The sequence below is a fragment of the Arvicola amphibius genome, chromosome 7 (assembly GCF_903992535.2).
Source record: "Arvicola amphibius chromosome 7, mArvAmp1.2, whole genome shotgun sequence".
NCBI classification, from domain to species: domain Eukaryota; kingdom Metazoa; phylum Chordata; class Mammalia; order Rodentia; family Cricetidae; genus Arvicola; species Arvicola amphibius.
In genome coordinates this window covers 65,141,311-65,153,755 of record NC_052053.1, presented here as the reverse complement: position 1 = coordinate 65,153,755, position 12,445 = coordinate 65,141,311, and the positions used below count along the sequence as shown (strand labels likewise).

Below are 12,445 nucleotides of genomic sequence, written 5' to 3'. Positions count from 1 at the left end.
ATTCAGAACTGGACCCACAGAGATCTCTTGTTCCTGCCTACTCCCTAAGAGGTCCCAGATTCACAACCATATCCACAGAGGTCCTGGCCCAGGCCTAGTTCCCCAGAGGTCCTAGATTCAAGTCGACACCTAATTTGAATTTTAAAATTATTACATGCAGGCTTCTTTATAGATTCATTAGATTTGAGGAGAGGGTTTTGACAAAGGCACCCCATTTAGGAATGAGCATGTCAAAGAGTTTCCCTCTCAAAAGATCAGTACATCAATTGAGAGTTTTATGCTCTTATTTTTTTTTTAATTACAACATTGCTTGGCCAATCATTAAAGTATATTGCTAGCTTGCTCTTATATCTTAAATTAGCCCATTTCCATTATTTTGTATTTTACCACGAGGCTCGTGGTTTACCAATAAGTTACCCAGATGTCTGGCTACTTACATGGAGTCATTCTAACTCTACCTACTCTCTCTCTACATCTCTGTTCTGATATCCCTCCTGGCTTTACTCTGTTAAGCCCTTGGCTGAAAGCAGCTTCTTTATTAACCAATAGCCATAAGACATATTCACAGCATACAAAGAGAAATCCCACATCATGTCCCGTTTTCTGTCTAAATAAAAAGGAAGGTTTTAATTTTAACATAACAAAATTACATAATAAAATGAATTATGGATGTTTGTCTTTGTTTAGAGTGTTGGTTACAAGTTGTTATAAATAATGGTCAAGAAAAAAACTATACAAAGGAGATTAGATTCAGAGCTCTTGTTTTGAAAAGAAAAAATATGGGGGGTAGTGCTGTGGGACAATGGGCTTGTACCCTGTAAAGATTTGTCACTTGACTGGTTTAATAAAATGCTGATAGGCAAGTAGCCAGACAGAAGGTAGAGGTGGGGTGACAAGAACAGTAGAATTCTGGGAAGAGAAAAGGCTCAGTCTGTAGTCATCACCCAGATGCAGAAGATGAAAATGCCTCACTGATAAAAGGGACTAAGCCATGTGGCTAACACAGACAAGAATTTGGCTTAACTTAAGATGTAAAAGTTAGTTAATAAGAAGCCTGAGCTAATAATTATAACATCTTATAATTAATGTTGGCCTCTGTGTGTTTCTTTGGAGCTCAAAGGCTATGGGACAGGACAGGACAAAACTCTCTGTCAACAGGTGTATATATTATCTTCATTCTCTTCCCAGTTCCCCCTCTCTCTTTCCTTCCGTCTCCCCTGATGTGCCTACCAAATCATCTATTCTCCTTTCTCTGTGTCTCATTTGTTCTGAACTTAGTCTGGTGTGATGGTGATCTGAGGTAATATATTTCTCAATTCTACAATTCTTTTATTTATTTATTTATTTTGTGCTCTTATTTTTAAACATAGCAAGAATAATGAAGCAAAACTTTTGGACAGCTAGCTGAATTCTACGGATAAATTAAGATCCATTCCTTTCCCTGAAATATGATCTCACTATAAAATGACACCAGTTTTCCAAAGCAATTTCTTGTGGGACTTTCTTTAGAATACATTGTGTAACATCATATTATATGAAATAAAACGACATTTATGGACAGAATTTGATCTCTCAAACCTTTGTGAACGTAGCTAATTAAGTCTTATTTCCTGCTTTCCCTGAACAGAGCTTTTTCCTTCTTTTCAAATTATGTCTCTTGTACATTGCTAAAGGCCAATCCTACATTCCTTTCAGGGTTTGAAACTATGACAGTTTGAACTAGAAAGTACATCTATTGGCAAATGTTTTTGATTACCTGGTCCTAAGATGAGGAACTCTCCCTGGGGGTATAAGTAAGTGTGACTCTTTTGAGTAGATGTCACTTCTCAAATATGTTAGCCTGTTATTGGGTGCACATATTAAATACTTTCCTGGCGGTATAATTTCATGTTTGGGACCTGTAGAAGAAAATAATCCATGCTTAACATGTCTGTTTGCACATGGACACAGACTTTACTGAAAGTTTCAGTTTGTACAAAGTTCATGATAAACAGAAAGGAAAGTCATAGAGTAGTAAATTTTATTTGGCCAAAAAAGATGAAGTAACATCTGGACCCGAGGCTTATAGTCCTCAGGGAGAGAAGGCCAGGTTTGAACATTGGTAGGGATTATGGGCCAGAGTCTGAAACCCACCTTCCTCTTGATTTTCCATTAAATGTAAGTTTTACTGTAATCATGAAATCTAAACAACAGTCTGTTTGAATCTGAGAAAAAACACACTAGAATACAAATTAAATTTATCATGTGATTTCAGTGATGATGATGGAGATATTTTTACCATCATAGCTCTTATTTTACATTTCATTCCTGAGAGAATCTGCCCTGTATTTTTTTTTTTTTTTTTTTTTTTTGGTTTTTCGAGACAGGGTTTCCCTGTAGTTTCTAGAGCCTGTCTTGGAACTGGCTCTTGTAGACCAGGCTGGCCTCGAACTCAGAGATCCGCCTGCCTCTGCCTCCCGAGTGCTGGGATTAAAGGCGTGCGCCACCACCGCCCGGCCCTGTATTTGTAAATAACAGCAGAAACACATGAAATGTTTAAGAACATTATTAGCCTACAAAACAAATATTTACAGAGACTTTCTGGGAACAAGAAGATTAAAGCCAGCCTAGACTCCTGAGAGTTCAATTATGCTTTTATAATCTGGGATGGATGTGTTTCCTGTGTGTTGTTTGCCCCCTTGTGGTCATGAGCAGCCTCACGGTGAAGTTTATGTCTGGGTTCACACTGAAGTTCCCTCACTGTGTCTAGCACAGTAATAAGTGGCAGTGTCCTCATATCACACACTGTTCATTTGCAGGTACAGAGTGTTCTTGGCATTGTCTCTGGTGATGGTGAATCGATCCTTAATGGATGTTGCATAGTTTGTCGTACTGCCATCAGGTTTAATTTCCCCAATCCACTCGAAGGCCTTTTCAGGAGTCTGTCTTAACCAGGTCATCCAGTAGTTACTAAAAGTGAAACCAGAGGCTGCACAGGAGAGTCTCAGTGATCCCCCAGTCTGCACCAGGCCACCTCCAGTCTCCACAAGCTTCACCTCACATGGGACACCTGAAAACACAGAAAATCCTGATCAAGAATCCATCACACATGCTTACTGTCCCTCATATTCATCTCAACTCACAATTTATCCATCATCTATTATTTTCCATAAATTACCCTTCAGTAGAACAACAAGGAAAATCCAGCTCAGACTCAAATCCATTTTGTTCCAATTGAAGTCTTGGGAAGCACAGCTGAGCTCCTCTTCCTGAGTTGCAAACCCAGTGCTTGGATGCTTTTTATGAGCAAGAAGAGGCTCATTTGCATATCTTCATGCTATATAGGAAGCTCTGTAGTGGGATCTTAGAGACTGAAGGTCCTGTGCTATGTGTAAATGTAGTGCAAGAGTCAGTTTTTAATATTAACTTTAGGGAAATTTTAGGGTTGGAAAAACTGGCATTAAGTTACATTAATTGTCCAGGTGTCAACTTCTTTATTACTACTTGCATTCAGAAGACATATTTTGTTGTTCATTTAAACAAAGTTTCTTATGTCTTAGATCATAAGCATCAGTGACATTACTTTCTAATGCTATTTTCAGTAAGTGTTAGCTGTAATGTGTGGGGCTCATTATTTGAAGTCACAAACCTCTCTGAGTCTTCTCTATCTATAAATGTAGCTGCTTCATCAGATTGACTATTCCCATTCTGGTTTGAGATGATGAGATGCGCCTGAATTCCAGTTTTCAGCTAAGCCCCTGAAGAGATCTTTCCTAATAGGTGTATACGTAAGAGTCTGTAGATTTCCTGTGTTATCTAATTTAATAATTCTATCTCTGCACATTTACCTATTTGTTCCCTAGAAACATGGAGGGACTGATGAGCTGTGCTTTAGTATACAAGTTAGCATTTGACTTCTACATGTCCTCCATGTGTGACATCAAAAGACACACAAAGTATGCCCATACTTCAAACACTTTGCTTTCTACACGGTTTAATACACTTCCTTGGAAAGTAATTAGCCCTTAATTTACTTGAAGTCTTTAAGTTAGTTTTTTCTTTTTCTTTTTTTTAAATTCTTTTTTTAAATTTTATTTTATTAAAAATTTTCATCTCCTCCCCTTCTCCTACTTCCCTCCTCTCCCCTCCACCCATACCCCCACTCCCTCCCTCTCCAGGCCAAAGAGCAGTCAGGGTTCCCTACACTATGGGAAGTCCAAGGTCCTCCCAACTCCCCCCAATTCCAGGAAGGTGAGCATCCAAACGGACAAGGCTCACACAGAGCGTGTCCATGGCGTAGAATCAAAGCCCATCGACATTGTCTTTGGCTTCTCAGTCAGCCTCCACCTTCAGCCACATTCAAAGAGTTCAGCTTGATCACATGCTCCATCAGTCCCATTCCAACTGGTCTTGGTGATCTCCCATTAGATATGTCCCACAGTCTCAGTGGGTGAATGCACCCCTCACTGTCCTGACTTTCTTGCTCCTGCTTTCCCGCCTTCTGCTCCTCATCAAGACATTGGGGGCTCAGTCCAGTGCTCCAATGTGGGTCTCTGTCTCTATCTCCATCCATCACCAGATGAAGGTTCTATGGTAATATGCAAAATAATCATCAGTGTGGCTATAGGACAAGGCCAGTTCAGGCACCCTTTCCTCTGCTGCACAATAAACAAGCTGGGGACATCTCTTTGTACACCTGGGAACCCATCTAGAGTCCAGACTCTTGCCAACCCTAAAATGGCTCCCGTAATTAAGATATATACTTCCTTGCTCCCCCAACCACCCCTCCTCCATCCCAACCATCCCATTCCCTCAAGTTCTCTCCATCCTCTCCTTCTCCCTTCTCTCCCACCCTACCCTTATCCCCATGCCCGTGCTCCCAACCCCTGCCCGGTAGATTTGTCAATTTCCAATATCCAGGATAGTAACAATATGTTTTTCTTTGGGTTCACCTTCTTATTTAGCTTCTCTAGGATCAAGAATTATAGGCTCAATGTCCTTTATTTATGGCTAGAATCCACTTATGAGTGAGTACATACCATATCCATCTTTTTGGGTCTGGGTTACCACACTCAGGATGGTGTTTTCTATTTCCATCCATTTGCATGCAAAATTCAAGATGTCATTGTTTTTTACCGCTAAGTAGTACTCTAAAGTGTATATGTGCAACACCTTCTTTATCCATTCTTCTATTGATGGGCCTCTAGGTTGTTTACAGGTTCTGGCTATTACAAATAGTGCTACTATAAACATAGTTGAACAAATACTTTTGTGGTATGATTGGGCAGCTCTTGGGTATATTCCCAAGAGTGGAATTGCTGGGTCCTTATGTAGGTTGATTCCCAATTTCCTGAGAAACCGCCACACTGATTTCAAAAGTGGTTGCCCAAGATTGCATTCCCACCAGCCATGGATGAGTGTTCCGATTACTCCACAACCTCTCCCGCATAGGCTATCATTGGTGGTTTTGATTTCAGCCTTTCTGACAGGTACAAGATGGTATCTCAAAGTCGTTTTGATTTGCATTTCCCTGATAGCTAAGGAGGAGTTCTCTTGGCCATTCGAACTTCTGTTGAGAATTCTCTGTTCAGTTCAATGCCCCATTTTTTAATTGGGTTAATTAGCATTTTAAAGTCTTGTTTCTTGAGTTCTTTATATGTTTTGGAAATCAGACCTTTGTCTGGTGTGGGGTTGGTGAAGATCTTTTCGCAGTCAGTAGGTTGCCTTTTTGTCTTAATGACATTGTCCTTTGCTATACAGAAGCTTCTGAGTTTCAGGAGGTCCCATTTATTCATTGTTGCTCTTACTGTCTGTGCTACTGAGGTTCTACATAGGAAGTGGTCTCCTTGTGTCCATGTGTTGTAGACTACTTCCCACTATCTCTTCTATCAGGTTCATTTTGTTCAGATTAATATTGTGGTCTTTAATCCATTTGGACTTGAGTTTTGTGCATGTTGATAGAAATGGATCTACTTTCATTCTTCTACAGGTTGACATCCAGTTATGCCAGCACCATTTGTTAAAGATGCTTTCTTCCTTTGTCAAAAATCAGGTGTACATACATTTCTAGCGACCCTTCACCAGCACATCTCAAAGAAAGGAAACACACATTCTCTACTACCAAATAAAAAATGACAACTAGAGTTAACACCACTGGTCATTAATATCACTTAATATCAATGGACTCAATTCACCTCTAAAAAGGCACAGGCTAAGAGATTGGATACGAAAACAGGATCCAACATTCTGCTGTTTACAAGAAACACACCTCAACCACAAAGACAGACATCTACTCAGAGTAAAGGGTTGGAAAAGGTTTATCAAGGAAATGGAGCTAAGAAACAAGCCTGTGTGGTCATACTAATTTCTAACAAAGTTGACTTCAAACAAAAATCAATCAGAAGAGATGGAAAGGGACACTTTATACTCATTACAGGAAAAATCCACCAGAATGAAGTCTCAATCATGAATATCTATGCCCCTAATTTAAAGCACCTGCTTATGTAAAAGAAAAATTACTAGAACTCAAGGCAGCCATCAAACCACACACATTAATAGTAGGAGACTTCAACACTCCTCTCTCACCAATGGACAGGTCAATCCAACAGAAACCTAACAGAGAATTAAGAGATTTAATAGAGGTAATGAGCCAAAATGACTTAACAGACATCTATAGAACATTCCACCCAAAGAGGAAAGAATATACCTCTTCTCTGTGGCTCATGGAAACTTTTCGAAAATTGATGACATACTCGGTAACAAAGCAAACTTCCACAGTTACAAAAACATATTAGTAACCACCTGCATCTTATCGGATCACCATGGATTAAAATTAGAATTCAACAATACTGCTACCTCCAGAAAGCCTACAATCTCATGGAAACTGAACAGTCAACTACTGAACCAAAGCTGGGTCAAGGAAGAAATAAAGAAAGAAATTAAAGTCTACCTTGAATTTAATGAAAATAAAGACAAAACATACTCAAACCTATGGGACACAATGAAAGCAGTGCTAAGAGGAAAATTCATACCACTAAATGCCCACTTAAAAAAAAAAAACAGAGAAAGCACACATTGGAGACTTAACAGCACACCTGAAAGTTCTAGAAAAGAAAGAGTAGGAGGAGTAGAAGACTGGAAATTATCAAACTGAGGGCTGAAATCAACAAAATAGAAACACAGAAAACAATCCAAAGAATCAATGAAACAAAAAGCTGTTTCTTGAAGAAAATCAACAAGATTGACAAACCCCTAGCCAAACTAATCAAACTGCAGAGAGAGAGAACACACAAATTAATAAGATTAGAAATGAAAAGGGGGACATAACCACAGACACAGTGGAAATTCAGAGAATCATTAGATCTTACTACAAAAGCCTGTATGCCACAAAATTGGAAAATGTAAAAGAAATGGACACTTTTTTAGATAAATACCATATACCAAAATTAAACCTGCACCAAGTGAACAATCTATTTTTTTTCTTTTCTTTTTTTTTTTTTTTTTTTTTTTGGTTTTTCGAGACAGGGTTTCTCTGTAGCTTTTTTAAAGCCTGTCCTGGAACTAGCTCTTGTAGACCAGGCTGGCCTCGAACTCACAGAGATCCGCCTGCCTCTGCCTCCTGAGTGCTGTGATTAAAGGCTTGCACCACCACAGCCCGGCTCAGGTGAACAATCTAAATACTCCTGTTAGTCACAAAGAATTACAAACTGTTATCAGAACCGTCCCTATAAAAAAAAAGCCCAGGATCAGATGGTTTCAATGCAGAATTCGACCAGAACTTCCAAGAAGACCTTATACCTATACTCCTTAATGTATTTCATAATAGAGAAACAGAACAGTCATTGCCAAATTCCTTTTATGAAGATACAATTACCCTGATATCTAAACCACACAAAGACTCAACCAAGAAAGAATTACAGACCAATTCCACTCATGAACATTGATGCAAAAATTCTCAATAAAATCCTGGCAAATCAAATCTAAGAACACATTAGAAAAATTATCCACTATGATCAAGTAGGTTTCATCCCAGAGATGCAGGGCTGGTTCAACATATGAAAATCTATCAATGTAATCTATCTTATAAATAAACTGAAGGATAAAAACCATATGATCATCTTATTAGATGCTGAAAAAGCATTTGACAAAATTCAACAGCCCTTTATGATAAAGGTCTTGGGCAATTAGGGATACAAGGGTTATTCCTAAATATAATAAAGGCTATTTACAGCAAGCTGACAGCTAACATCAAATTAAATGGAGAGAAACTCAAGGCCATCCCACTAAATTCAGGAACGCGACAAGGCTGTCCACTCTCTCCTTATCTCTTCAATATACTGCTTGAAATTCTAAAGTTCTAGCAATAGCAATAAGACAAAACAAGGGGATCAAGGGGATTCAAATTGGAAAGGAAGAAGTTAAACTTCCGTTATTTGCAGATGATATGATAGTGTACATAAGCAACCACAAAAACTCCACCAAAGAACTCCTACAGCTGATAAACTCCTTTAGTATTGTGGCGGGATACAAGATCAACTCCAAAAAATCAGTTGCTCTTTTATATACAAAGAATAAGGAAGCAGAGAAAGAAATCAGAGAAGCGTCACTTTTCACGATAGCCACAAATAGCATAAAATATCTTGGGGTAACTCTAACCAAGGAAGTGAAAGACCTATTTGACAAGAACTTTAAGTCTTTGAAGAAAGAAAGAAATTGAAGAGGATACCAGAAAATGGAAGGATCTCCCTTGCTCTTGTATTGGGAGGATCAACATAGTAAAAATGGCAATTCTACCAAAGGCAATCTATAGATTTAATGCAATCCCCTTAAAGGTCCCATCAAAATTCTTCACAGATCTTGAGAGGACAATAAACAACTTTATATGGAAGAACAAGAAACCCAGGATAGCCAAAACAATCTTATACAATAAAGGAACTTCTGGAGGAATTACCTTCCCTGACTTCAAACTCTATTACAGAGCAATAGTATTGAAAACAGCTTGATACTGGCATAAAAACAGAGAAGTCGACCAATGGAATCAAATAGAAGAGCCGGATCTCAACCCACAAACCTATGAACACGTGATTTTCGATAAAGGTCCTAAAAGTACACAATAGAAGAAAGAAAGCATCTTCAACAAATGGTGCTGTCATAACTGAATGTCAACCTGTAGAAGAATGAAAGTAGATCCTGTTAGAGGTTAAAGTGGGAAGTACTCTACAACATATGGGCATAGGAGACTGCTTCCGACATATAGCCCCAGCAGCACAGACATTAAGGGAAACATTGAATAAATGCTACCTCCTGAAGCTGAGCAGCTTCTGTAAAGCAAAGGACACTGTCACTAAGACAAAAAGGCAGCCTACTGACTGGGAAAAGATCTTCACCAACCCATCAACAGGCAAAGGTCTGATCTCCAAAATATATAAGGAACTCAAGAGACTAGATTTAAAATGCTAATTAACCCAGTTAAAAAATGGGGTACTGAACTGAACAGAGAATTTTCAACAGAAGTTCGAATGGCCAAAAAACACTTAAGGGCATTCTCAACCTCCTTAGCAATCAGGGAAATGCAAATCAAAACAACTTTGAGATACCATCTTACACCTGTCAGATTGGCTAAAATCAAATACACCAATGGTATACTTTGCTGGAGAGGTTGTGGAGTAAGGGGTACAGTTATCCATTGCTGGTTGGAATGCAAACAGGTTCAACCACTTTTGAAATCAGTGTGGTGGTTTCTCAGGAAATTTGGGATCAACCTACCCCAGGACCCAGCAATCCCACTTTTGGGAATATACCCTAGACATGACCAATCATATTACAAAAGAATTTGTTCAATTATGTTTATAGCAGCATTATTTGTAATAGCCAGAACTTGGAAACAACCTAGATGCCCTTCAGTGGAAGAATGGATGAAGAAAATGTGTAATATATACATATTAGAGTACTACTCAGCGGTAAAAAACAATGACATCTTGAATTTTACATGCAAATGGATGGAAATAGAAAACACCATCCTGAGTGAGGTAACCCAGGCCCAAAAAGATGAAAATGGGATATACTCACTCATAATATGTTTCTAGCCATAAATAAAAGACATAGAGCCTATAATTCGTGATCCTAGAGAAGCTAAATAAGAAGGTGAATCCAAAGAAAAACATATAGTTAGCCTCCTGGATATTGGATATAGACAAGATTGCCAGGCAAAAAATGGGAACTTGGGGGTGGGGTGGGATGCGGGGATGGGGCAATGGGGAGAAAAAATTGTGAAATGGAGGGTGGGTAGAGCTTAGGGGAATAGGATGGTTGGGATATAGGAAGGGTGGATGTGTGAACAGAGAATTAAATATCTTAATTAAGAGATCCATTGTAGAATTGGCAGAGACTTGACTCTAGAGGGGTTCCCAGGTGTCCAGGAAGATGCCCCTAGCTAGTTCCTTGGACAGTTGAGGAGAGGGAGTCAGAAATATCCAGATTCTATTGCCATACTCATGAATATCTTGTATATCACCATAGAACCTTCACCTGGCGTTGGATGGAGAAAATGACAGAGCTCCACATTGGAGCACCAGACTGAGCTCCCAAGGTCCTGATGAGGAGCAAAAGGATGGAGATCATGAGCAAGGAAGTCAGGACCGTGAGGGGTGCATTCACCCATTGAGACGGTGGGACAGAACTAATGGGAGATCACCAAGTACAGTTGGAATGGGACTGATGGAACAGGCAACCAAACTGGACTCTCTGAATGTGGCTGATGGTGGAAGAGGACCGACAAACTATGGACAACGGCGATGGGCTTGGACTCTACAGCATAGACGGGCTCACTGTGAGCCTTGTCAGTTTGGTTGCTCACCTTCCTGGACTTAGGGGAAATGGGGAGGACCTTGGACTTAACATATTGAAGGGAACCCTGATGGCTCTTTTGCCTTGATAGGGAGTGAGTGGGGGGTATGGGTTGAAGGGAGGGGAGGGAAGGGGGAGGAGGAGGGGAGGAGATGGAAATTCTTAATTAAAAAAATGAATATGATGCCTCCTATGTTCATAACAGCATTATGTGAAATAACAAGAACATGGAAACAACGTGGATGCCCCTCAACTGAAGAATATATAAAGAAAATGTGGTACATTTATACAATAGAGTACTACTCAGTAGTAAAATACAATGACATCTTGACATTTACATGCAAATTGATGGAAGTAAAAAAAATTATGAGTGAGGTTGCCCAGACCCAGAAAGATGAAAATGGTGTGTACTCACTTATAAGTGTATACTAGCTGTAAAGCAAAGGACGGCAAGCCTAGAGTCCATGACACTAGAGAATCCAAGTAACACGGTTAACCCTAAGGAAAAACAGATATAGATCCACCTGGAAATGGGGAATAAAAAAATCTCCTGAAAAAAATGGGAAAATGGTGTGGGGGTGTATAGCAGGTTCAAAAGGGAAGAGTAGGGAGAAGGGGAGGGGTGAAGAGAACTTGAGGGAAAGGGACAGTTGAGGTGAGGGAAGGAGAGAGATGAAGAGCAAGAAAGGGATATTTTAATTGAGCATGCCATTGTCAGGCTGGGAAGAAACCTGGCACTACATTAATTCCAAGGAATCCACAATGAGGACCCCAGCTAAAACCCTAAGCAACAGAGGAAGGGTGCCTAAAGTAGTCTTGGCCTGCCGTCAGATTGATGAATAAAATAAATGTACCATAAAATCTTCATCCAGCAACTGATGGAAACAAAGTCAGAGAACTGCAGCAGAGTGCTGGCTGAGCTCCCAAAGTCCAGTTGAAGAGTGGGAGGAGTGATAATATGAGCAAAGAGGTCAACACCACAATGGGTACATCTACTGCAACAGTTTACCTGAGCTAATGGATGCTCACCAACACCAGTCAGACAGTAAAGGAACCAGCATAGTACAAAACTGAACCATCTGGATGTGAGACACAATTGCATGGCTGGGGCAGACTGTGGGGCCACTGGCACCAGAATTTATCCCTACTTCTTATAGTGTCTTTTTGGGAACCTATTAATTTTAGAAGGATATCTTACTCAGTTTAGATATAGTATGAAGATCCTTGATCTTTTCCAAAGCAATGTCTTACCCTCCCTCAGTAGTTGATATCCAGTTATGCCAGCACCATTTGTTAAATATGCTTTCTTTTTCCATTTGATGCTTTTGGTATTTTGTCAAAAATTAGGTGTTCAAAGATGCGTGAATTAATATCTTGGTCTTCTATTGAGTTCCATTGGTCCTCTGTGTTCGTATACCAATACCAGGTTGTTTTCAGTACTGTAGTTCTATGGTAGAATTTTAAGTCAGAGAATGAGATGCCTCCAGAATTCTTTTTTTCAGGATTGATTTGTCTTTTCTGGGTTTCTTGCTTTTCAACATAAAGTTGCTTATTGTTCTTTTGTGGTCTGTTAAGTATTTTGCCGGGAGTTTGATGGGCATTACACTAAATCTCTACATTG

At 39.5% G+C, this 12,445-nt stretch overlaps 1 gene segment (V, D, J or C); it reads right to left on the bottom strand.

Annotated features, from left to right (window-relative positions):
- Positions 1-2,777: 2,777 nt before the first annotated feature.
- Positions 2,778-3,203, bottom strand: LOC119819421. The segment is given in 2 exon segments: positions 2,778-3,049; positions 3,158-3,203. Coding segments are annotated over 2 exon segments (318 nt in total).
- Between the last annotated feature and the right edge of the window lie 9,242 nt (positions 3,204-12,445).